The sequence below is a fragment of the Cherax quadricarinatus genome, chromosome 24 (genome assembly GCF_038502225.1).
Source record: "Cherax quadricarinatus isolate ZL_2023a chromosome 24, ASM3850222v1, whole genome shotgun sequence".
Lineage (NCBI taxonomy): Eukaryota > Metazoa > Arthropoda > Malacostraca > Decapoda > Parastacidae > Cherax > Cherax quadricarinatus.
This window is the reverse complement of record NC_091315.1, coordinates 39,573,587-39,601,266: the sequence shown is the minus strand read 5'-3', so window position 1 is coordinate 39,601,266 and position 27,680 is coordinate 39,573,587. Positions and strand designations below refer to the sequence as shown.

Below are 27,680 nucleotides of genomic sequence, written 5' to 3'. Positions count from 1 at the left end.
GCAAAAATCAAACATTTCCCCTACCTTGAGCTCCATTTCTAGGTTCTTTTTATAGTAAACCAATCATAATCACCTCTATTTCTATGTTATGTTTTCCATTATATCAAATGAGATCAAGAAAATGAGAATACAAATATAAATCCTGTACGAAAATAGACCACAAAGTCGGCATTTTAATTAAAAAAAAAAAAACGGTCAGTTTTTTTTTTCTCATGCACTGCGTGCTGCAGGATTTTTTTTATATGGTGCACACTGACCACACAAACCCATTCTCTCACATGTGGGCCTACCAGCTTTCTCCTGCTTGATTTGAAGCCGCTAGAATTTATGAGTATATATACGTCAAAAATGGTGGCTCGTAAGACATATGTATATGACCAAAACAGTCAAAGGGTCAATAATATGTTATCTCTTGTGCATATTAAATGTTATATATTAAGTTAATATAGACATTTCCATTAATCCATCTATGATTTTTTTTTTCAAAATTATATAATAAACATGCTGTGTAACATACAAACATGATAAATACTTCTCACAGTAGAATAAATTAACATAAATATGAGATGTGGTAGCCAGGCGACTAGTAGTAGCCAGGCGACTTGTAGTAGCCAGGTGACTTGTAGTCCAACATCAGAGAAAATGTGCATACACCTACCATCCGACTTACGACCTGCTCGACTTACGACCACTCGACTTACGACCGTGTTTTTTATGCCAAATTTCTGGGAAATAAACAACTATTTGTGTTGTATACAGTGTTTATCCTAAACCTTAGTAATAAAATGTAAAGTAAAACATGAAATACCAAAATAAAACAATAAAATAAAGTCATTACAAAAATGTGATGTTGATATTCAGTAGTAAAGTTCGACTTACGACCATTTCGACTTACGACCAGTTTCTCGGAACCGAACTCGGTCGTAAGTCAGATGGTAGGTGTACTATAATATTACTTTAGGTAAAAATTATAGAGGAATAAGTTTACTGAGTATACCAGGAAAAGTGTACGGTAGGGTTATTATTAAAAGAATTAGAGGTAAGACAGAATGTAGGATTGCGGATGAGCAAGGAGGTTTTAGTGTGTAGGGGAGCAATGTGGCAGATGTTGCAAGTATTTGGAATAGGTGGTAAGTTACTAAATGCTGTAAAGAGCTTTTATAAGGATAGTGAGGCTCATGTTAGGGTGTGTAAAAGAGAGGGAGACTCCTTCCTGGTAAAAGTAGGTCTTAGACAGGGATGTGTAATGTCACCATGGTTGTTTAATATATTTATAGATGGGGTTGTAAAAGAAGTAAATGCTACGGTGTTCGGGAGAGGGGTGGGATTAAATTATGAGGAATCAAATACAAAATGGGAAATGACACAGTTACTTTTTGCTGATGATACTGTGCTTATGGGAGATTCTAAAGAAAAATTGCGAAGGTTAGTGGACGAGTTTGGGAGTGTGTGTAAAGGTAGAAAGTTGAAAGTAAACGTAGAAAAGAGTAAGGTGACGAGGGTATCAAATGATTTAGATAAAGAAAAATTGGATATCAAATTGGGGAGGAGGAGTATGGAAGAAGTGAATGTTTTCAGGTATTTGGGAGATGACGTGTCAGCGGATGGATATATATTGGATGAGGTTAACCATAGAATTGATGAAGGAAAAAAGGCGAGTGGTGCGTTGAGGTATATGTGGAGACAAAAAACATTAACTTTGGAGGCAAAGAAGGGAATGTATGAAAGTATAGTAGTACCAACACACTTATATGGGTGTGAAGCTTGGGTTGTAAATGCTGCAGCGAGGAGGTGGTTGGAGGCAGTGTAAATATTATGCAGAAAATTCGGAGTGTGGAAATTAGGAGGTGTGGAGTTAATAAAAGTATTAGTCAGAGGGCTGAAGAGGGGTTGTTGAGGTGGTTTGGTCATTTAGAGAGAATGGATCGAAGTAGAATGACATAACATAAGAAAGAAGGAACACTGCAACAGGCCTACTGACCCATGCGGAGCAGGTCCATGTCCCCCCCGGATTAGCCCAATGACCCACCCAGTCTGGTCACCTCCACTCATGGAAGGAGCATGGCACCAGACCCAGCAGCACAAGCTAGTCAGGTCCAACTCTCACCCATCCACACCCACTCATGTATTTATCTAACCTATTTTTAAAACTACACAACATTTTAGCCTGAATAACTGTACTCGCGAGCTTATTCCACTCATCCACAACTCTATTACCAAACCAGTGCTTTCCTATAGCCTTCCTGAATCTGAATTTTTCCAACTTGAAACCATTGCTGCGAGTCCTGTCTTGGCTGGAAATTTTCAGCACGCTACTTACATCCCCCCTAATTCTACGCCTTTCGAGAGAGTGCAAATTCAGGGCCCTCAGTCTATCCTCATAGGGAAGATTTCTGATACATGGGATCATCTTTGTCATCCTCCTCTGTATGTTTTCCAGAGCATTTATATCCATTCTGTAATACGGTGACCAGAACTGAGCAGCATAGTCTAAATGAGGCCTAATCAAGGATATATAGAGTTGAAGAACAACCTGAGGACTTCTATTATTTATACTTCTAGATACGAAGCCAAGAATTCTGTTAGCTTTATTGCGAACACTAATGCACTGTTGTCTTGGTTTTAAATTACTGCTAACCAGAACTCCTAAATACTTTTCGCAATCAGTAGTATTAAGATCTACATTATTTAGTTTATATGTGGCATGGTTATTTAACTGTCCAACATTTAGAACTTTGCATTTGTCAATATTAAACTGCATCTGCCACTTCTCTGACCATTCCATCAGTATTCAAATCATCCTGGAGTGCTCTAGTGTCCTCATTAGAATGAATTGGACGGCCTATTTTGATGTCATCAGCAAATTTGCTTATGTCGCTATTTATTCCCTCATGTCATTTATGTAAATTGTGAACAACAACAGGCCCAGCGCTGACCCCTGAGGAACACCGCTTGTGACGTGCCCCCATTCTGATTTCTCCCCATTTATGCAAACTGCTGTCTATTTGTCAGCCATGCCTCTACCCAGGAAAAAATTTCTCCTCCTATTCCATGTGCCCTAAGTTTCCTCAATAGCCTCTGGTGTGGAACTCTATCGAAAGCCTTACTGAAGTCCATATACACAATATCGTATTCATTACCATGATCTACCTCCTCAAACACCTTAGTGAAAAAAGTTAGTAAATTCGTAAGACAGGAATGCCCCTTTGTTAAACCGTGTTGAGATTCATTAATCAATCTGTGCCTGTCAAGATGGCTATGAATTGCTTCGGCAATTATTGATTCCATAAATTTTCCCACTATGGAGGTAAGGCTTATTGGTCTATAGTTCGAAGCCAAGGACCTGTCACCTGCCTTGTAAATAGGTACTACATTTGCCATTTTCCACTTATCAGGCACTATGCCAGTTTGTAGTGATATGTTAAAAAGATTAGCCAAAGGTATGCTAAGTTCCTCTTTACATTCCTTTAACACTCTTGCAAACAGTTCATCAGGGCCTGGGGATTTGTTAGGTTTTAGTTTCTCTATTTGTCTGAGGACCATGTCACTAGTTACTGCAATCGTACATAGTTTATTATCCTGTTCTACATAATCTATTATTTCAGGAATATCGCTAGTATTTTCCTGGGTGAAAACTGAGAGGAAGCAGGTATTGAGAATTTCACACATATCCTTATCACTGTCAGTGATCTGACCAGAGTTACTCTTAAATGGGCCAATCTTGTCCCTAATCTTACTTCTCTATACCTGAAAGAACCCTTTTGGGTTAGTCTTTGAATCCCTTGCGACCTTAGCCTCATAATCCCTTTTTGCTTTTCTTATTCCTTTCTTTATTTATCTCTTGACATGGAGAGCATATAAATCTGTAGGGGAAGGAAGGTGGGGTAGGGGTTGTCCTCAAAAAGGTAGGTAAAGGGATAAAGGAGGTTTTGTGGATGAGGGGTTTGGACTTCCAGCAAGTGTGTGTGAGCATGTTAGATAGGAGTGAATGGAGACGAATGGTATTTGGGACCTGACGAGCTGTTGGAGTGTGAGCAGCGTAATATTTAGTGAAGGGATTCAGGGAAACCGGTTATTTTCATATAGTCGGACTTGAGTCCTGGAAATGGGTAGTACAATGCCTGCACTTTAAAGGAGGGGTTTGGGATATTGGCAGTTTGGGGGGATATGTTGTGTATCTTTATATGTATATGCTTCTAAATTGTTGTACTCTGAGCTCCTCTGCAAAAACTGTGATTATGTGTGAGTGAGGTGAAAGTGTTGAATGATGATGAATGTACTTTCTTTTTGGGGATTTTCTTTCTTTTTGGGTCACCCTGCCTCGGTGGGAGACAGCTGACTTGTAAAAAAAAAAAAAAGAAAGAAAAAAAAAAAATTCTTTCGTATGTAAGTAAGTAAATTTATTCAGTTATACACAGATACAGTTATATAGATTATCATACATAGCAGCATGTGTGTAGAGAACCTAGGATAGCCCCCAAAAAAAAGGTCAGCGATTTATTTCCGTATGTCTTCACTCAGAGCATCATTTCTTCTAAAAATGGTGTTACGTGAGAATTGGAGTGTTTCTCTTTATTTATTCTACTGTATCAACATGGAGACAACTTGTACACAATGTAAAGTGTACAGAAATAAGTCACTGATTTTTTTTTAGTTATCCTAGGTTCTCTACACACATGCTGCTATGTATGATAATCTATGTAACTGTATTTGTGTATACCTGAATAAACTTACTTAATTATGGTACAATACAAAAAGTGTATGAACGAAAACCAGACATGTTCACCTGGTTTGTTTACATTACGTGTGGGTGGGGTGGGGCAGGGAGGGCTGCCCTGGCTCACTACCATACTTCACAAACCTGACTTCATACAAATAAAACTCATCTCTCACCCTACATTAAGACTACAAATATTTTAAGGTAATTAATTAATGTACTGTATATGTATTTTATTGCTCTGGGGTGCTTTAATTAGAATGATAACCAATTCTCAATACAGGCAGCACACTCCACCAATATTCAAAACACTCAACCTACTCACCATACAAAACATCCATACTTATTATTGCACTTATTACATACATAGAACACTTAACTCTGATATTAACCCTCCCCTCAAACATCTCCTTGCCAACCTCAACAGAACACATGACCATAATACAAGGCTCAGATCACTCTTTGATGTTCCTCGTGTCCATCTCACGCTATGCAAAAACTAAATGCACATAAAAGGCCCTAAAATCTGGAATTCATTACCTGTAAATATAAAAGAAACACTACCTGTTTATAAATTCAAGTCTCTTCTCAAAGTTCACTTACTCACTCAAAACCAAATAAATACTGAATAACTGAACCATATAAATTGTATATCCTAAATGTTACTCACAATTATATCACACAAATGTTAAACCTAACTTTGTTTTTTTTTTTAAATACACTACCTAACAGAATACTCCATTCTACTGAATGAACAGCAATGCATGCAACCATAGGACCTGTCTTTGTAATACTCATTTGTATTTTATAGTTATCTGTTTACAATAATGTCTTATCACTGATTTCATCATTGCTTAGTTAATCTTAAGTTAATTGTAAGCCAGCCCGTAATGCTATGCATATAAGTGGCTTTGGCATGCTGCTCTTACCTGTATTTTTTTGTACCTCTGTATGTATGCTAAATTTCTAAATTTCTAAATAAATTATGTGCGGGTGTGGTGGGGTGGGCTGACCTGGCTGGCTACCATACCTCCCAAACCTGGCTTTCTACAAATAAAACTCACCTCTCACCCTGCATTAAGACTACAAATATTTTAAGGTAAGTAATGAATGTACTGTGTGTGTATTTTACTTTTTATTGTTTTTAATGCCTAGTTCTGTTGCTAACTTAATGTATCTTAGTGTAAACTTATCTGGCATTTATATGCATTCATAAGTGGAAAAATGGAGTTCTGCTTTCCAGCAGTAGCCTGGAACCTAACCTGCCATATAAGTGGGACCCTACTGTACTCTGATAATTGTACTTGTGTACCTGTACCTAAGTAAACTTACACACTGTACTGGGATGCAGGCACACATTAAAATCACTAAGAGTGTCTTATTAGTCTTGAAGATGGCATATTAATAATGATAAAACACAATGAGAATCTCCCCGAGGCGCATTAATGTCGCATATTACATTATTATAAACATTTTCATTAATCCATATACGATATTTTTTCAAAATTATATAATAAACACGCTACATAACATATGAACATGATGAGTATACCCCACGGTAGAATAAATTAACATAAATATGAGATGTTTTTCCAGTTGTCTTGTCGAAGTCTCGGAAAGAATAAAGTTTTATCTAGTTCAACACCAAAGAAAATGTGTACACAATAGTATTACTGGGGCTAACTGTAGGAAATTATTCCTTTCATATGCCTTCACTCAGTGTCATTCCTTCTAAAAATGGTGTTTTATATGAGAATGGGAGTGTAGCTCTTTATTTATTATACTGTACCAACGTGGAGACAACTTGTACACAATGTAAGGTGTTTGTATTATGGCATAAGCTGCACAAACATGGAAATAGGTCACTGTCTGACTTTTTTGGGTCATCCTAGGTAATCTATGCATATGCTGTTATGTATGATAATCTATGTAACTATATTATATGTGTACTTTTACCTGAATAAAAACTATACTCACAAACTTGGAAATGAATGTGTATGAACCACAGCCAGACACGTTCATGTTTGTTTACATACTCTGCGTCTCTGTCCTCTCTCGCTGTATGACCCTAGTAGGTTTAGCACTTCTTTTTGATTATAATAATAATCTGTCCTTTCTCGTTTATTCGTTTTATCTCATTTACTTGCTTCTCACCCTACATTAAGACTATATTTTAAGGTAAGTAATGTGTGTAGTACTGTATATGCATTTTATTGCTCTAGGGCGCTTTAAATGTATACGTGTGGGCGGGGTGGCAATACCTACCACACCTGACCTCTTACAATAAATACTACTCACCTCTCACCCTACATTAAGACTACAGATATTTAAGGTAAATAATGAGTGTACTGTATGCAGCCTCTCCTCACTTAGTGACATGCTCCTTTACCAATGACTTGGACTTATGACGGGCTCCCTGACCAGTATGCATACCTAAATAATGTATATTAGAGCTGATTTCCTCAATTCTCTTTATTACAATATACAGTATACTACTGTATAAACATTTAAAAATATACCAGAAATGTTACAAATGGTGCAAAGGTGACATTAAAACAATATCAAAGATGGTTGACACAAACCCACTTATCATTATAGTATGCTCCTCACCTAGCGAGGAATTCGTTTACCGACGTGGTCTTAGGAACAGAACTTTGTCGTTAAGTGAGGAAAGGCTGTATGCATTCTATCACTCTAGGGCGATTTAAATGTATATTACGTGTGGATAGGGTGGTCATACCTACCACACCTGACCTCTTACAATAAATACTACTCACCTCTCACCCTACATTAAGACTAAAAATATTTTAAGGTAAGTAATGAGTGTGCTGTGTGTGTATTTTAGTTTTTATTGTTTTTTAATGTCTAGTTCTGCTGCTAACTTAATACACCTACCATCCGACTTATGACCGAGTTCGGTTCCGAGAAACCGGTCGTAAGTCAAAAGGGTCGTAAGTCGAACTTTACTACTGAATATCAACAAAACATTTTTGTAATGACTTTATTTTATTGTTTTATTTTGGTATTTCATGTTTTACTTTACTTTTTAGGTTATTAGTACTGTATTTTATACTGTAAGGTTTAGGATAAACACTGTGTACAACACAAATAGTTGTTTATTTCCCAGAAATTTGGCATAAAAAACACGGTCGTAAGTCGAGTGGTTGTAAGTCGAGCAGGTCGTAAGTCGGATGGTAGGTGTATATGTTAGTGTAAACTTATCTGGCATTTATGTCCTTTATAAGTGAACAGAAATGGCGTTCTGCTTTCCAACGATATCCACTTTCTGGCGGTAGCCTGGAACCTAACCTGCCGTATAAGTGGGGCCCTCTGGAGGTGGACAGTACAATGCCTGCACTTTGCTGTATGATCCTTGGGGGTTTAGTGCTTGGTTTTGATTATACAGTTGAACCTTGGTATGCGACCTTAATTCATTCCAGAAAGCTGTTCGAGTGCTGCTCCGTTTGAGTATTGAACAAGTTCTTCCCGACCAATTTTCTGTTCGGTTGGCTGTTATCACTAATCGTTGTAGGCCCCATGGTGACTTATACAAAAAAATGCGAAGAAACGTGAAATAGTTTACAGCGAAGTTCTGGCAGGTCGTATTTATTTGGTCAAGTGCCGAGCTTTATTCGAGTAGGGAGCTGGTTGTATACCGAGGTTCCATTGTAATAATAATGCAATCTGAAGAAGGGGTGGGGATATTTGCAGTTTTGAATTGTAGTATCAGTACCCCTCTGGCAAGACAGTGATGGAGTGAATAATAATGAAAGTGTTTCTTCTTTTTTGAGTCACCCTACATTGGTGGGAGATGGCCAGCTTGTTAAAAAAAAAAAAAAAAAAAAAATTGTTTTAAACAATGGGCCTCTCCTGCCAAGCCTGGGTTGTGATGAAAATACATTTTCACTTGCTGTCCTTTCGGAAGTATATTACAATTGGATTACTCCCCACTTGGCCTTCAGAGTACAGACGTTGCCCTTCCACCTCCAGGACTTTAGTTCGGCTAACTGATTTTCTCTGAACTCTTTCACAAGAGTTGCCCTGCTCACACTCCAACAGCACACCCATTAAAAACACATGTCCAAACCACCTCAACACCCCTTCCCTTTGTTACCCCACATTTCCTTATAATTTCTATGCTCCAAATTCTCTGCATGATATTCGCACCATAAATTTTTCTTAAACAGAACATCACTACCTCTAGTCCTCTTTATACTGCAGCATTCAATACCCATGCTTCACACCCATATAAAAGTACAGTAGGGCTCCACTTTGTGGCATTCGCTTTACGACATTTCACTAATACAGACATTTCAAATTATGACCAAAACTCGTACACCTCCCCCCACCTGACTCGCTAATATGGTCTCCACAAGCCACCCTGTTTACATTCTCCATTAGCTTTGCATCTCTCCATTATGTCTGGAAACTTTCCAGAATTTCAAGTGTTTTAAAGTTATTGGATAAAGTGGTACCTCAAGTTACGAACTTAATTTGTTCCAGAAGGCTGTTTGAGTGCCGATACAGAACGAATTTGCTCCCATAAGGAATAATGTAAATTAGATTAGTCCGTTTCAGACCCCCAAAAATACACTTACAAAAATATATTTACATAATTGTTTGAGTTGGAAACTGTTCGAAACTTGAGATACCACTGTAGTATTTTATATATATTCTGATAATTATACTTATGTGTACTTGTACCTAAATAAACTTACACACTGTGCTGGCATGCAGGTACACACTAAAATTACCAAGAGTGGCTCACTAGTCTTGAAGACACTATACTTTTATTAATAATTGCTATGGGGCACTTTAAATGTCGTATATTACATTAATATAGACATTTTCATTAATCCATCTATGATATTTTTTTCAAAATTATATAAGAAACACACTACATAATACATAAACATGATACTTTCACAGTAGAAAAAATTGACATAAATGAGATTTGGTAGCTGGGCGGCTTATGAATGATGGCAAGAATTAAGTTTTCTCTAGTCCAACACCAGAGAAAATGTGTACACAGTAGTATTACTGGGGGTAACTGTATAAAATTATTCTTTTCATATGCCTTCACTTGTAGTGTTATTCGCTTTAAAAATGGTGTTGCATGAGAATGTGTTGCTGTTATTTATTCTACTACAACATGAAGACAGCTTGTACACAATGTAAGGTGGTTTGTATTGTGGTAAAAACTTTAGACATATGTGGGAATGAACATGTATGAACTGTAAGCGTACAAGTATTAATACATGTTCATGTTTGTTTACATTCTCGGCGTCTCTCGTTTACTTGTTCTCTCTTGTTTATGACGGCATCTAAGTCTAGTTATTAGAAATGATTAAACTCGGTGAACAAGGTACGTATGTCAGTGGTAGTAATAATAATTGCTCTGGGATGCTTTAAATTTAAGATGTATATTTCATGTAGGTGTGGTAGCTGGTGACTTTCTACAATACTCACCTCTCGCCCTACATTAAGACTACACACATTTTAAGGTAAATAATGAGTGTACTGTATGTGTATTTTATAGCTCTGGGGTGCTTTAAATGCCATATGTTACATGTAGGTGTAGTAGCCAGGTGAGCTACCATCTGACTTCCAACAATATATACTCGCCTCTCACCCTACGTTAAGGCTACACATATTTTAAGGGAAGTAATGATTATTATTATAATCAAAAAGAAGTGCTAAGCCACAAGGGCTATACAGCAGGGAAGTAATGAGTGTACTATACTAAGTGTGCATTTTACTTTTTTATTGTTTTTAATGTCTCGTGCTATTGCTAACTTAATATATGTTAGTGTAAACTTATCTGGCATTTATAAGTGGAAAAGAAGGGTGTTCCACTTTACGGCAGTAGTCTGGAAGCTAACCTGCTGTATAAGTGGGGCCCTACCGTATTAGTAACTTTCCAGATACCTTTTTACACCACCCATCTATGGTTCATCTCATCTTGCACAGACTCACCTACTGACTTGTCCACTCTCCAATATTTAAATATGTCCATTTCCTCCATACTGCCTCCACTCTTAATATTTAATACAGTAGACTGTCATTTAGCACGAGTTTATTTGGCACGATTTGGGTATAGCACGATTGAAGAATTGCGGCACAATTTTATGTACTAACACATTGTAAAATTAATTTAACACGGCTCAGTTTGCAGGAAGGAAAAAAATTCCCTTTTCTTCAAGCGGCCACCTTGTTGTGGAGCAGCAGGGGAGACCTCCCACCATCCCAGCATTCGTACTTCATACATGTCCAGTCTTCTCTGCTGCAAGTTAGCTGTGTTTGTGAATTGTGTTTTGATCTTTTAATTACTATATCTTGTAACTGTCAAGCAATCATGACACCCAGTAGGCATACCAGTGTTGCTGAAAGTGACAAGGTATAAGCATTTAAAGTCTTAGAATTAGCAAAGGTATTAGACAAGAGATAACCTGTGGTGTAATGAAGTGTTACTTTGTACACACAAAAAGAGGTAAACATAAGTTTGTGTAAATAAAAAAAAGGCACAATACCGTGACTGGAACAATACACAAATAACCTGCATGTAGAAGAGAGGAGCTTACGACGATGTTTCGGTCCAACTTGGACCATTTACAAAGTCACACTGTGACTCTGTAAATGGTCCAAGTCGGACCGAAATGTCGTCATAAGCTCCTCTCTTCTATGTGCAGGTTATCTGTGTATAAGTTTGTGTGACTGAATGACTTGACTGGCTGACTGAACGACTCGACTGAATGAATAACTTAGACACTCCAGAACAACAGTTGACTTCAGTACCAGAACCTCTACCATCCACCTCAGCCCAGTAGGGCCACAACATAACTCTCCACTCTCTTCACAATCATCCACAAACACCAGCACCACAATTTAAGGTAAATACTATTATTTCTGTTATATTTGTAGTCTTAAGCAGTAAAAACAACATAATACATCACAATGAACTACAATTACATATTCACTTTCATTTTTGTAAGAGGTGGAGGCCTAAAAAAAAGTTGTTTGGCTGCTTTGGGGCTCTCAGGAACGTAACCCTATTTTTCCCATAAGTTCTTCAGTTCACCTCACACGGTTTTACCTCGCACGGTATTTTCAGGAACGTGACTACCATGTTAAATGACGGTCTGTTGTATATCATTCATAAACTTTTTGTGACCCTCATCACCTTACACAATAACCAGCTCATAAGAGAATGAAACTTGTGATGTTTTGGTCCGACTTGTACCATTAACATTTTGAGGAGCCATCCCATAGTTCTACAGCTTTGAAGCCAGGGTCCAAGCTGTAGTTCCATGCCATGAGCTCAGCTCACTCAGATAAGCTATGAGTGGTAAATTTGGGCCTGGATATGAAAGAACGTCTGTGTGGTAAGTGTGCACTACATAAAGCAAATCACGCAGTGCATGAGAAAAAAAACTGCGACCATATTTTTTGATTAAAACAGCGGCTTTGTGGTGTTTTTTGTATGTTTTTACAGTTGTATTTGCATTTTCTTGGTCTCATTTGATAGAAGGGAAGATATATTACAGAAATAGAGATGATTTTGATTAGTTTTATTACTGAAAATGGCTTGAAACTGAGCTCAAAGTAGTGGAAATGTTCGATATTTTCTGATGTTCAAGAGTAAACAAATGATGTCATATGTCCAATACATGTCAGCTGGTGGGTCTAGTGTGCATTTATGAATGTGCTGATGTTATTTATACAATTATTACAATATTGCATAACAGTAAATATTCTATTTTTTGGTGTGAAAAAAATAAAAATGGAATTCATTTGTAAAGCCTGGAAACTAATAAATGGAGGAAATGTTATTTTAGTGCCAGGAATTATTATTATTATAATCAAGGGGGAAGTGCTAAACCCGGAGGATTATACAGCGCCTGGGGGGGGGGGGATGTGGAAGGCATTCAGGCTTAATTCGGCGAACTGGAGCTCAGATCCAATTCCCTAAATCAAGAGCCCCTCACCAACATCAAGGAACCTTCCTTGAGGGGAGTGCCAGGAATGCCTGCATTGTTTATTCTGGACCCTATTTTAAAATTGGTCAAAATACCAATTTCCGATCACTTTATTGCGTAGTTGAAACAGTTGACTGGGTGGTTTCGTGTGCTCAATAAAATAGAAGTAATACTAGCAAAATAGCTAAGAATTGGCCTAAAATGGAAATCAAAGTGGGCAAAATTGCCGATGCGTAAATATTGCTGATGCAGCAAAATTCGCAAGGGTGTAATTCCATCAGATTTCTTGCTTGTTTTATTACCTTCAGAAAAAGATTCTCTACCATTTCATAAGAAAAAAAAAATTTGTGAAAATTCTTGGACCCTGTAGACAAGTTTCAGATTGGGGGTCTGGACCCTGAAAAGGGTAACTAGTCACAAGTATGAAAGGAAGGGGCTCGTAGTATAATTAGTGCAACAGTGGTAATAAAGGAGTAGTCCTGGAAGTATAAGATCAGAGGAAAAGGAGCACTGCGGAGAGCTAATGGCCCTTGAGGGTAGGCAAAATTCCACGAGACGGAACCCATCTAGGAAGAAAGGCAAGGGAAAGGACAAGAGGTGAGGTGAGGAAGAGATAAAGATAAGGTCAAGTCACAAGTGTTCTGAAGTTTGGAGTATATGACAATGTAATGAGAAAGGAAGGCATCTACAGGGATCAAGCCAGGACTAAGATTCATATTAGTTATGTAAGCATGCGCCCCCATCCCCATAAGACTGCATCTGCGAAGGGTAGACCGCTTTGGCAGAGGACCAGTTAATAAGATGACTGTGTTAGACTTGCCAAAACTAATGCGCTTTTCTATCGTGTTAGAGATCACAGCTATCTTATTAACTGGTCCTCTGCCAAAACTGTTTGCCCTTCACAGATGCTGTCTTGTGAAGGAAGGGGGGAGTCTCATGCTTAGGTTTAATTTAACCCTTTCTGAAACTTGCTCTCAAGGTTGGAGAAGTTAAAAAAAAAAATGAAATGACAGAGAATCTTTTTCTGAAGGCAGTGAAATCAAAAGTATGGAATTAAGCTCTCTCAAAGTTACTGGTCTCTGCAATATTTACGCATCAGTGATTTCACCTACTTTGGGCTCTATTGTTGGCCAATTTCATTGTTCCCGTTGACCAATCTCGTAGCATTCCTACCCAATACTGATCAGAAATCGGTAATTTGGCTAAGTTCACAGAAAATTCAAAAATTGCCAATTTCAAAATAGGGTCCAGAATAAACATTAGATATTCCTGGCACTAAAAACATTCTCTGTTCACTAGTCGTGTCCTCTTCTCTATTGCGCTTGCTTTTCATTTTGAATCACACAAAAAATAGATTTACTGTTATGCAGAATACTGCATTAGTGTAATTGTTTAAATAATGTCAGCCCATTCACAAACACACATTAGACTGAGCGACATAATTTGTGTACTCTAGAATACTGGCAAAAATTGAGTATTTCCACTGAGCTTATTTCAGGCTACCTTTTCGGACTGGTCGCCATTGCCCAGCAGTGAGGGTAGTGACTCTCATTGCTGAGGTCCAGGACATTAACATAAAAAAAAATCCTGTAATGAGACCATGAAACCGAGAATACCCTACAAACTTGCCGTTTTAAACCAAAAAGCACTGTTGCTGTTTTGCACTGCGTGCTGCATGATATTTTTTTTTATGGTGCACACTTACTGTACAGACCCATTCTCTCATACCTAGGCCCAAATTTACTGCTCAGAGCTGATCTCGTCCTGTAGAACAATGGGACCGACCCTAATCTCAGTGGTTATATCTTGCCGAGGCAGGTGATCCAAAAAGAAAACATTCACCATCATTCATAAGTTGTCTTTCCAGAGGGACAAGAAATTTAAGGTAGGGTCAGAATCATTCTAGTTACTTTTAAGAATGTAAACTTTGTAGTAAAGTTATAATTCACTGTATTACCCCTGTTCATTTTCTAGGAAGTTTTTATTTAGATTTTGGATACATATGAATCTTTTACAATAGTCTTGATGGCACACAGATGTTATAGGCACAGATTAAATCTACATTATGTACTTGAGATAATTCAATAAAGTCAAATATTACTGTATTTATTACAGCTGCTTATGAGTGTCTATATCCAACTAGACCTAGTAGGGCAAGATGAACCCTTCCCACACATTTCAAGATAAAGTAATATCTACTATGTAGGGTGTCATACCTTTACTAATTTTATGAAATACTGTAAAGTTGGCTTTTTTTTTTGGGGGGGGGGGGGGTGGCAAAGAATGAAACCCTATTTTGTCCTCAAGTTCAGCTTGCATACAGCACCAATTTCAGGAATGTAACCTGTGCAATGGGTCTCTATAAAAAATATTTAAATACAACAGAATTGAAGGGAAATGAAAATGCAACATAATATACTAGTATGGCATGAATGTACAATAAAATACACTAACCATTTTGCTTTATGACCACATTAGGATATACTCGCAATGTAGCAGCAGCACATTTAATACCATATTATTTATTTGTACAATGCATTGCATTATGCTAAACATGCCATTCTACATATTTAAAAATTCATGATCTTGTTAGTCTTCAGTGTGCTATGCAAATATTTCTGGACTTGGCAACTATATTAATTTCTACAAAATATATAAAATAAACAGCATTTGGAAGAGAATTCTATGGGTATTCTGGTCCTGCAATATTCTAGTCGCTTCAGCAATCAGTTGATCTGGACTTGAATTACAAAGATTTACACAATTTGCTTCTTTCAACAGCAAGGCAAAAATTTCAATTCTTCCAGCACCTGGATTATTTAACCATTTTTTGAGCTACTCTGACAACCATATCAGATGTAAACCATCAACAAGCAGTCCCTTCATCGTCATCATCATTAGAAGCATTTGGAAGATTGCTTCTCACTGCTGAAGCTTGGTTGTGAGAAAGAAATGCCACATTTGCTGGCTTCAACAGAGGACCAGGATGAACCTGTGGTCCTCCACTTGTAGAAGGACTTGACAAGTAACTAGTGCAAGGCTGATGTAGATGAGTTGTTCCATGGTGGAGGTGACTTGTATTTGCAAATGGGCGTTGATGGGGTGGTGGTACATTAGCAGGTGTGAGAGGAGAAGGGGAGAGGCAAGGTGTAGTGCAGTAGGAATTGCTAAGATCACATACATCCAAAAGTCGCAGAAGTTCTGTTGGCTCTGGACCACCACTAACAAGTGCTCCTGAAATTTAATGAAAGTTATTGGATTAGTCTTCATATTTTAGCAAGTTAGATATTTTTTTGTATATCTGATATAATAAATCAACCATGGTTATCTTCATTTTATTATGTAGGAGGAAGCATTAAACCCCTGGGGATTCAAATGAGGGAATGACTGGTCCAATTCCTTGGATGAAGAGCCCCTCATAGGCATATTTTGGTTTAACAGTGTAATACATTACAACAACTTGCATATTAGGAATATATTTATCATCTCGACTGCTACTTGTCTATAACCAGAAAGGCTTTCTTACGCAGTGAAAACCAAGTTTGTTCCTTATGTCTAAGCATGGAAGCATAAACCATGATTAGAAAAGCACTGCATTGCCCATAAGGGTTTAATGCTTTCTTGTGAATGTAATAAATTTTTCTTTGCAAAACACTAGAATCATATGGTTATTCTGAGCTTTAAACATGTAGTATTATTTATAACACTGAACTTGTGCAGTTATTAGCAATTTGCTACTGTAATGATTAATTCACCTTCTTATTACTGTACATAAATCATGCACACCTTTATTCCATCTAGCAACAAATTGATGACTAATCCAATTTTGGTACTTTCCCCTGCCCTGCCATAACAATGAATACAGAGAAACCTCAGTTGTCAATTGCATTAGTTTTCAAATAAATCTGTTTCTGGATGAGGTGTTAGAGAAAAAAAAAAAGTCCTGGTTTTCATAAGTTCTCTTGGTTATCGACAAGACAATTTTTAATTGAGTGGGTTCATGAGGTCTTTGCTTCCACTGTCAAAAAGTACCTCATTAAAAACAATTCCCACTCAGGATCTTTTACTTATGCAAAATGCTTCTGCTCACCCTCCAACCTTGGAAAATGAGTTACTGGAGGAGTTCAGTTTTATAACTCTGAAGTTCTTGCCTCCTAACACCACCACTCTTATGCAGCCCATGGACAAGCAAGTCATTTCTAACTTCAATTAACTCTAAACCAAAGCACTTTTTGAAAGGTGCTTTGTAGTCCCTTCAGAAACAAATTTAACCCTCAGGGAGTTCTGGAAGGACCATCTCAATATCCTCATCTGCTTGAGGCTTACAAAGCCTGGTAAATGTGTCAACCAGGAATTCTGAAGGCTTTGAAGCCGAGCTGGTAGAGGATGTGTCCCTGGGAAAGACCTTGGGCCTAGAGGTGATTGATGATGTGGAGTTAGAACTGAACTCGCCACAGAACTTGTAGCCCTTAAGAAGGAGTAGCAACAGACCGCAGTGGAGGAACTGTCATCAGAGGAAGAGGGAAGGGATGATATGCCTACTGCACTTGTCAAGGAAATGTGTGCTAAATGGTGTGAAGTGCAGAAGTTTGCTGAAAGAATACCATACAGACAAAGCAGTGGCCATCTCTTTCACATGTACAATGACAGTGTAATATCTCAATTTAGACAAGTGTTAAAATGAAGCCTGAAACAAACCTCACTGGACAGGTTTTTTAGCGAGACGAAGAACCAGAAGAAGGTGCTAGTGGTAAAGAGAACACCAGGAGGACAGTTGCCCGACATTAATTGACTTTCCTTTCAAGTAGTAACATTCCTCCTTCCTCTCCTACACCACCTGTTTCCAGTATGCCATTAGCTCTCCTCTGACAGGTAAGAGGCATTTAGATTTTCATTTTTACAGTTTCCCTGTGCTGTATAATTTTATACATTGTTTTATGTAGTTAGTACATTAATATACATATACTGTATTGTCATCTGGGGTCTGGAACAGATTAATTCTATTTACATTATTCTTCATGGGAAAAAATGCTTTTGTTGTTGAATTGACATCTGGAATGAATTTAAAAAAAATCACCACCTTCATTTAATATTTGACAGTCAACAAAGGGATGGTTTATAAATAACTGCTGAAAGAATACCATACAGACAAAGCAGTGGTTTATTTCCTCAAGTCTTTAAATTAGGGACAACAAACTTTGGCCAGGCAACCCATGAAATGTTCCTATACTTAAGAGTTCATCTTCCATTGAAATAAACTGGAAGCTTCTTTCAGAAGATAAAACATGAGTGTTCTATGTCATCCCCTTAACAGTAGCCTATATAGCTTATGCCCAGGTCTGCAGTATTATAAAAATTAGTCATGCCATAATACACACACACACCAACACAATGAATAGGTATGACCAAAAAGTGATGCGAGTACTAAGGACATATACCATCACCACATTTTGTTCTCAGCATGTGCTAAGCCAGTAACACACACACACACACACACAAAAAAAAAGCAACAGATGCTATCACATGCAGTGTTAGTACATGTTCAAAAGTTCCTATATTTTTTTTTTGCTCAACACACTTAAAATAATCTCCATGGGGAAGTGGAACAGAATTCTTCCTCCATAAGCCATGCATGTCATAAGAGGCAACTAAAATGCCAGGAGCAAGGGCCTAGTAACTCCTCCTGTATATATCAAGTTAAAAAGGGAAACTTTTTTTTCTCTATGGGCCACCCTGCCTCAGTGGGATACAGCCAGTTTGTTGAAAGAAAGAAGACAACAAAATAAATATTTTGCACCATTTGTTATACTTGCCCAGTTCAACCCTTAAACTGTCCAAGCGTAGATCTACGTTTGCTCATGTAGTGCTCCGAATGTAGATCAACTTTTTTTTTTACATTGTTTCTTATGGAAAAAATCAAGGTCAGAGCACTACATGTGCAAACGTAGATCTACGTTTGGACAGTTTAAGGGTTAAATCCTCACTTTTGTCAGGCTTCACAGATGAGTTATAACCATTTCCCCCAATAACGGAAGTCTTTAATGCCAGTGAAAAGCTCTTGATCCAAGGAACTAGACCTGATCTCTTCCTTGGACTGAACTAGACTGCCTCCCATTCTCCTGGTGTTGTATGTCCCCTACTGGTTTGGAGCTCCCCCATGAATGTGATGTACTATCAATATACCTTTTCAATTCAAATTCAAATATTTATTTCCTTGTAAAGTTTACAATGTGTGGTTTACATGTTATAAGATTTTAATTACAAAGATGGCCACTAACATGCCTAGGCACTTTGGGCAGACTAATTCTTACTCTACTGTATATTGATACAGGCTATATTTGAGCGTAACATATAAACATATTTTAATTTTTTTTTTCAACAAGTTGGCCGTCTCCCACCGAGGCAGGGTGACCCAAAAAGAAAATGCTTTCATTATTCAACACTTTCACCTCACTCGTGCATAATCACCCAGATACAACAGTTTAGAAGCATATATAAAGATATATAATATATCCCTCCAAACTGCCAATATCCCAAACCTCTCCTTTGACTGTTTCAGGCCCCTCTCTGAAACTGTCATTCTATGTCGCTCAATTTTTAAAAAAAAAAAATATTTTTTCTTATGAAATGATAGAGAATCTTTTCCCAATGGTAATGACACCAAAAGTTCGAAATTTGGTCGAAAACTCGTGGAATTATGCTCCCGCGAAGTTAGCGGTCTCGGCGACATATGCGTATCGGCGATTTCGCCGACTTTGAGCCCTATTTTCAGCCAATTCCATTGTTCCAGTTGACCAAACTCATAGCTATTTCTTTAGAACTCCATTTTATCTATCAGCTGAGTACAAGAAACCTCCCATTTACTAATTTGGACTACCCAATATGGTGGTCAGAAATTGGCAATTTGGCCAATTTCACACAAAATAAAAAAGATGCCAATTTCAAAATAGGGTCCAGAATAAACAAGGTAGACATTCGTGGCACTAAAATAACATATGCTCTGTTCATTAGTCACATCTCTAGGCCCCTCTTATATTATTATTGCTTTCTATTTTGATTTTTTATTCATACAAAATTTACTGTTATGCAGACGACTGCATTATTGTAAAAATGGTATAAATATCAGTGCACTAGTGAAAGAATATTAGACTCCCCAGTTGACGTGTATTGGACGTGTGGTGTGATTTATTTACTCTTGAACATTGGTAAAAATCGAACATTTCCGCTACTTTGAGCTCAGTTTCAAGGTCGTTTTCATCGTAAAAGTAATGAAAATCATCTCTATTTCTGTAATATGTTTTCCATTTTATCACCTAAGACCATGAAAACGCGAATACAACGATAAATACTATACGAAAATACACCTCAAAGTCGGCGTTTTATTCCAAAAAAACGATCAGAGTTTTTTTTTTCTCATTACGCAATGTGTGCTGCAGGAGTTTTTTTATGTGGTGCACACTGACCACACAGACCCATTCTCTCACATGTGGGCCTACCAGCTTTCTCCCACTTGATTTGAAGCCCCTAGAATTATTGAGTATATATACGTCAGAAACATTGGCTCGTAAGACATATTTATACGTCGAAAACAGTCAAAGGGTTAAAGTGCAGGCATTGTACTTCCCATTTCCAGTACTCAAGTACAGCTATATAAAAATAATTGGTTTTCCCTGAATCCCTTCACTAAATATTACCCTGCTCACACTCCAACAGCTCGTCAGGACCCAAAAACCATTCGTCTCCATTCACTCCTATCTAACATGCTCATGCACGCTTGCTGGAAGTCCAAGCCCCTTGCCCACAAAGCCTCCTCCAACCTTTTTGAGGACGACCCCTACCCCACTTTCCTTCCCCTACAGATTTATACGCTCTCCATGTCATTCTACTTTGATCCATTCTCTCTAAATGACCAAATCACCTCAACAACCCCTCTTCAGCCCTCTGACTAATACTTTTATTAACTCCACACCTTCTAATTTCCACACTCCGAATTTTCTGCATAATATTTACACCACACATTGCCCTTAGACAGGGCATCTCCACTGTCTCCTCGCTGCAGCATTTACAACCCAAGCTTCACACCCATATAAGATTGTTGGTACCACTATACTTTCACACATTCCCTTCTTTGCCTCCGTAGATAATGTTTTATGTCTCCACATATACCTCAATGCACCACTCACTTTTTTTCCTTCATCAATTCTATGGTTAACCTCATCCTTCATAAACCCATCCACTGACACGTCAACTCCCAAATACATGTATCTGAAAACATTCACCTCTTCCATACTCCCTCTCTCCAATGTGCTATCCAATTTTTCTTTATCTAAAGCATTTGATACCTTCATTACCTACCTTTACACACCCTCCCAAACTCATCCACTAACCTTCACAACTTTTCTTTAGAATCTCCCATAAGCACAGTATTATCAGCAAAAAGTAACTGTCAACTCCCATTATGTATTCAATTCCCCATAATTTAATCCCACCCCTCTCCCCAACACTCTAACATGTACTTCTTTTACAACCCCATCCATAAATATATTAAACAACCGTGGTAACATTACACATCCCTGTCTAAGACCTGCTTTTACCGGGAAGTAATCTCCCTCTCTTCTACACGCCCTACCCCTCAAGGGAGGTTCCCTGATGCTGCTGAGGGGCTCTTGATCTAGGGAATTGGATCTGTGCTCCAGTTCCCTGAATTGAGCCTGAATGCCTCCCATTCCCCCATATGTGCTGTATAATCCTACGGGTTTAGCGCTCCCCCATAATAATCTACACACCCTAACCTGAGACTCACTATCCTCATAAAAACTCTCTATAGCATTTAGTAACTTACTACCTATTCCATATACTTGCAACATCTGCCACATTGCTCCCCCTATCCACTATCATATGCTTTTTCTAAATGCAATGAAAACTTCCCTACCTTTATCTAAAAGCTGTTCACACAGAGGTATCAGGAAGATGGAGGGAATATTTTGAGGACCTGTTAAATGTTGATGAAGATGGGGAAGCTGTGATTTCGTGTGTAGGGCAAGGAGGAATAACATCTTGTAGGAGTGAGGAAGAGCCAGTTGCAAGTGTGGGGGAAGTTCGTGAGGCAGTGGGTAGGATGAAAGGGGGTAAAGCAGCTGGGATTAATGGGATAAAGATAGAAATGTTAAAAGCAGGTGGGGATATAGTTTTGGAGTGGTTGGTGCTATTATTTAATAAATGTATGGAAGAGGGTAAGGTACCCAGGGACTGGCAGAGAGCATGCATAGTTCCTCTGTATAAAGGTAAAGGATATAAAAGAGTGCAAAAATTATAGGGGAATAAGTCTGTTGAGTATACATGGTAAAGTGTATGGTAGAGTTATTGAAAGAATTAAGAGTAAGACATTGAGTAGGATAGCAGATGAACAAGGAGGCTTTAGGAAGGTTAGGGGGTGTGTAGACCAAGTGTTTACAGTGAAACATAGGTGAACAGTATTTAGATAAGGGTAAAGAGGATTTTGTGGCATTTATAGATTTGGAAAAGGCATATGACAGGGTAGATTGGGGGGCAATGTGGCAGGTGTATGGTATAGGAGGTAGGTTATTGAAAGCAGTGAAGGGTTTTTATGAGGATAGTGAGGCTCAGGTTAAAGTATGTAGGAAAGTGGGAGATTATTTCCCAGTAAAAGTAGGCCTTAGACAAGGATGTGTGATGTCACTGTTGTTCAATGTATTTGTAGATGGGGTTGTAAGAGAAGTGAATGCAAGGGTCTTGGGAAGAGGTGTGGAGTTAAAAGATAAAGAATCCAATACAAAGTGGGAGTTGTCACAGTTGCTCTTTGCTGATAACACTGTGCCTTTGAGAGATTCTGAAGAGAAGTTGTAGAGGTTGGTGGATGAATTTGGTATGGTATGTAAAAGAAGAAAATTAAAAGTGAATATAGGAAAGAATAAGGTGATGAGGATAAAATGATTAGGTGATGAAAGATTGGATGGAGAGAGTATGGAGGAGGTGAATGTATTCAGATATTTAGGAGTGGATGTGTCAGCAGATGGGTCTATGAAGGATGAAGTGAATCATAGAATTGATGAGGGGAAAAGGGTGAGTAGTGCAGTTAGGAGTCTGTGGAGACAAAGAACTTTGTCCATCAAAGCAAAGAGGGGAATATACGAGAGTATAGTTGTACCAACACTTGTATGGGTGTGAAGCATGGGTGATGAATGCTGCAACGAGGAGGAGGCTGGAGGCAGTGGAGATGTCATGTCTGAGGGCAATGTGCGGTGTGCATATAATGCAGAGAATTCATAGTTTGGAAATTAGGAGAAGGTATGAGATTACCAAAACTATTATCCAGAGGGCTGAGCAGGGGCTGTTTAGGTGGTTCAGACACGTAGAGAGAATGGAACATAACAGTATGACTTCAAGAGTGTATAAATCTATAGTGGAGGGAAGGCGGGGTAGGGGGTTGGCCTAGGAAGGGTTGGGAGGGAGAGGGTAGAGGAGGTTTTGTGTGCGAGGGGCTTGGACTTCCAGCAAGCATGCGTGAACGTATTTAATACCTGACGTGCTGATGTGTATACTATTTAGAAATGTATGCTTCACAAGTGAAATCTGTTTTTCAGCACAAACAATAAGAATGAGGTAAACCCTATACACAGTTTCAAAACTAGACATGATTAACCCTGAAGGATGGGAAATGGCAAAATCAGTCAATAACAGTTAAGAGGCAGAGCCAGGAGCTACAAACCAAATCTAGAACAAATGTTGCAAGTGCTTCTTGAAATGCCTTCATTTTGTAGTAGTTGCACTACATAGGGAAAAAGGTATGTACTGTATGTGACCCTAGTGGGTTTAGCACTTAATTATGACTGTAATAATAATAATAATGTATGCTCCTGGAATGAACAGTGCATCAAAGATGCTGGAACATGTGTTAAGTATGATTACTGTATTTTTTTAGGCACAAGTGTCGAGACAGGTCCCATGGGTTTCTTCATTGAGTGGGAGGTGAAATGAAATTTGCCTGTGGTTGCTCCAGGTTAATTGAAGATACTTATAAACTGCCTCCCTGTGAATGTCTGCTTATCTCTCTCTCTCTCTTGACTGTACTGGCATTCAGGGCATGTGGGCTTTGAAAGCTTGGGGTCAGAGACTTGACCCCAAACATACCCATGCCATGGGAACAGTAATGGCTATAACAGGTATACATGACTGCTGACACAAGGCATTTTCCTTGGAGATTTGTTTGGCCTATATAAAATTATAACTTGGTTTGTCAATAAGACAAGAGGTAAACTGCAAAGCCAAGAGCTACCATTTCAAGGCCAGCTAAGACTGGACCCCATACAGCCACAAATAGGCATGCATCTGAGCCATAGGTTCATGAGCAAAGTATTGCAATGCTACTTAATTCTATAAGGTCCATTAAATAGCATTTTAAATGTCTGCCTAGTCTCAGGCCATGCCTCCATAATTAGAACTATGGTACACTAGCTCTTTCTCCTTGAACTGAATCTGAGTGACTCACATTTCCTAAGATGCTGTATGACCCCTGTGGTTTTAGTGCTCAATAAAATAAATGAATAAGACCAGGTCTCCTGGTTGACACTGGCCAGTGAGGCTGTTGGTGCTTCCATTAGCACTAGAATATTCTCTATAATGCCTTTATGGCATATATTCCAAAGTCTGAGCCAACCCCAACCATGAAAGAAAACCTAGTTTCATGTACAATAAATACCTGTGGTGCATAGCCAGTTTCTCCAATTATTTCCAGCAGAACAACTGAAAGCTTTGAATACATCTTAACATTTGACTCGATTCTGTGAATTAGCCTCCTTGTATCTATTTTTTTTAATTACTGTAGGAAGTCTGTGTCCAATGCATTACTGTACATAATGCACAATAACCATCATTCTTCAGTATGACATTTAACCACATCACAAAGGCAGCACAATGCACAAGCTGGGCTATAAAAGGAGTGTACCTAGATGACAAAGGGTCCCTGATGCAAGGAATTGGAACTAGAGGTATAGTTATGTAACAATCTGCATTTCACACTACAGAAAGTGAACACATCCCATGTTCGACAGGTCTGATCCATTAGATTTCCAATCATACTTAATACTGAAGCTTTAGGAAGATTCTGACCAAACAAATAAAACATGCATCCTAGAACTTTATCAGATATTTTCAGAGGATGCAGGAATGCAGTCATAAATATCTGAATTACCAAGGGCTTACTTGAAACTCCTAAATTTCAAGCCTTGTTAAACCATGGGCTATACTGTACTACCCATCTCTGATGTACAGTTTTTAACAATGATGCATTCACCTTTCAGTTTCATAGCATCAGTAATTTAAAGAGGAAACTTAAGACTTATATCAGTTCACTGTGGTCCAGTATTCACTTTTGAGTAGCTTCATAATAGGCCAGGATGGATCAAAACATTGTCTAAGGTTCCCTCTCAAAATTTTGGGTTAATTTTAATATAATATTGTTACTTGTAGACTTCACAAGCATAATAATAACCATTCACCTGAATCTTCAATAATAATCTTTATAAATTAGAACTTAACATTCCTGTAACAATTGTGAATCTCTGCTCTTAGCTTTTTATATGGATTCTCTTGCATTCACTTGTGCATTCTTCCAGTTATAGTTTTATTCAAACCATACTGTCTTGCACATATCCTCAATAAGTTTAGGGCGAGTGGAACAGTTTGCAAATAAACCGAGACTGTTTCACCTTACGCCTTCATCAAATCTTAACAAAATAAGTGGAGCTGGTTACTTATAGGATTATATTCATGAAGAAGGTAAACTTGTAAGTCATACAGTGCCTAAGGAATGGGAAGGTTAGGGGTAATCCAGTTTGATTCAATGAAGAGGAGAGTAGCTCCATTTCTATATGTCAAAGTCCTTTACTAGCATCAAAACATCCCCCCTCCCTTGAAAAGACAGGTCAAGCAAGACAGGCAAATGATCAGGCACATAAAATCCTTGTATATTTTACAGAATTTGTCTAACTCCAGCCACAGCACATAATTTTTCACAAGTATACTAGTGTGATCTACAACACACTTGCTTTCATTATATACAGAGATCGATGACAACACCTGATGAGTTGGAAAGATGTAAAACTCAGAAATAGACCAGGAGAAAGTGTATGAATACTGTAGACATTCCCCTTTTGTAAGAACTAGCCCTGTGTATTAATTTTAATTCTAGAAGAAAGTCCTGCAAGATGAAACTTTAATCTTAGGGTTGTGCTGTAGTATACCAACAATTTCCCAAAAAAATTATTATATTAATTTTCAACTAGTATTTAGTGTTAGCATTTTAAAATCAATTACTTCTACCGTACCTCACCATCACCTTTAGCAACTCATTTTTTATGCTTCGTATAGTCATTCACTTAAGAGTGTTTCTCTTCAACTCACCTGTATCACCCTTGTTACTTAACTCGAGGGCAGTAGTGAGATCCCACATCTGAATAGCTCCATTGGAGTGCCCAGTAAATATGTATCTCCTTGGTCTGGACCCCATTCTACTGCTTCCTTCACACTCGTGTACACAGAAGCCACTTATTGTAGTGCAGTCTACAGATTTTATGACACACACCCTGAGAAAATAGACCAGAAATTAGACTGGGAATAGACAACATATGTCAGCTCTCGAGAAAGTTTTGGGGCACAGTACTAAATATGTTGAATCAACAGAATCACCTTCAAAACCAGATAAATTTGTCTTGCAAATAAGCAAAGTAAATGCCATCCTGAGTAATTGCCCTTCTATCCCAGCATATTTCAAAGAGAAACAGTTATAGGAACTAGTCCCAAAATTGTCACTTTGCATCCTCTGGTTTCTCCAATTAATAAAAATGCATCAATATACTGGTCATTTAAAATGCCAACCTGCATAGACACTAAACTTTGCTTTAATTAATTTTGGGAGAAAGAGTCTCCCCTTTAGTAAGTGGAGGAACAAGAAGTAAACAAATCTTCAACTCAATATACACATTCCTTGAGGCCACAAGAGATTCAAGATTTTCGAAACTGTAGATGCTATAGCAGAATTTTTTTTTTTTCAAACAGGGTACAGTAACTGTCTTGGCAATCTGGATCAACAATGACAGTGGATCATTACAAAACTGGTCTCATTTGCAAATGAAATTAAAGAAATTTTATGATTCATTCCCAATTTTCTGAATCTGAAGGACAGTGCTATTTACATCCTAAATTATGGTACAAGTCAAATATATTCATATTTCTTTCTTTCAACACACCGGCCATATCCCACCGAGGTGGGGTGGCCCAAAAGGAAAAACGAAAGTTTCTCCTTTTACATTTAGTAATACATATATACAGGAGAAGGGGTTACTAGCTCCTTGCTCCCGGCATTTTAGTCGCCTCTTACAACATGTATGGCTTACGGAGGAAGAATTCTGTTCCACTTCCCCATGGAGGTAAGAGGAAATAAACAAGAACAAGAACTAGAAAGAAAATAAAAGAAAACCCAGAGGGGTGTGTATATATATGTAGTGTGACCTAAGTGTAAGTAGAAGTAGCAAGATGTACCTGAAATCTTGCAAGTGTATGAGACAGAAAAAAAAGACACCAGCAATCCTACCATCATGCAAAACAATTACAGGCTTCTGTTAACACTCGCTTGGCAGGACGGTAGTACCTCCCTGGGCGGCCACTGTCTACCAACCTACTACCTACAATATATTCACATATAAACATATATAGTTTAAGTCAATGGTGTGAAGAGTGCATATAAATTCTAAAGAAATTTTGTATAAATGTTTCTGGGATACAGTATACTGTACTACAGTACATAAAAAAAAAAAAATCCCCGAATTTCAGAAAATTGGTTCTAGCAAAAGAACTTCTTGGGCCATAACATTACAGGGCTACTATTAGAGTACAGGAGTGTACACTTCTCCTTATTGAGCATTGTTGCAATTCCAAAAGATCCCAAAACTGATTAGTGGGTCACACTG

General features: G+C 38.1%; 2 protein-coding genes across 5 annotated transcripts in view; one reads left to right on the top strand and one right to left on the bottom strand.

Annotated features, from left to right (window-relative positions):
• The window catches only part of LOC128690935 (optic atrophy 3 protein homolog), a 105,676-nt gene that overhangs the window by 62,042 nt on the left and 15,954 nt on the right, over window positions 1-27,680 (top strand). The window lies entirely within an intron of this gene.
• The window catches only part of LOC128690933 (SH3KBP1-binding protein 1), an 82,188-nt gene continuing 69,163 nt past the window's right edge, over window positions 14,656-27,680 (bottom strand). For all 3 annotated transcript variants that reach the window (XM_053779717.2, XM_053779718.2, XM_070088387.1), the window contains 2 exons: window positions 26,116-26,297; window positions 14,656-15,927 (listed from right to left, as the gene is read on the bottom strand). In XM_053779717.2, the coding sequence (XP_053635692.1) occupies window positions 15,560-15,927; window positions 26,116-26,297 (550 nt within the window). In that variant the 3' untranslated portion in view covers window positions 14,656-15,559. The remainder of the gene's footprint in view (window positions 15,928-26,115; window positions 26,298-27,680) is intronic.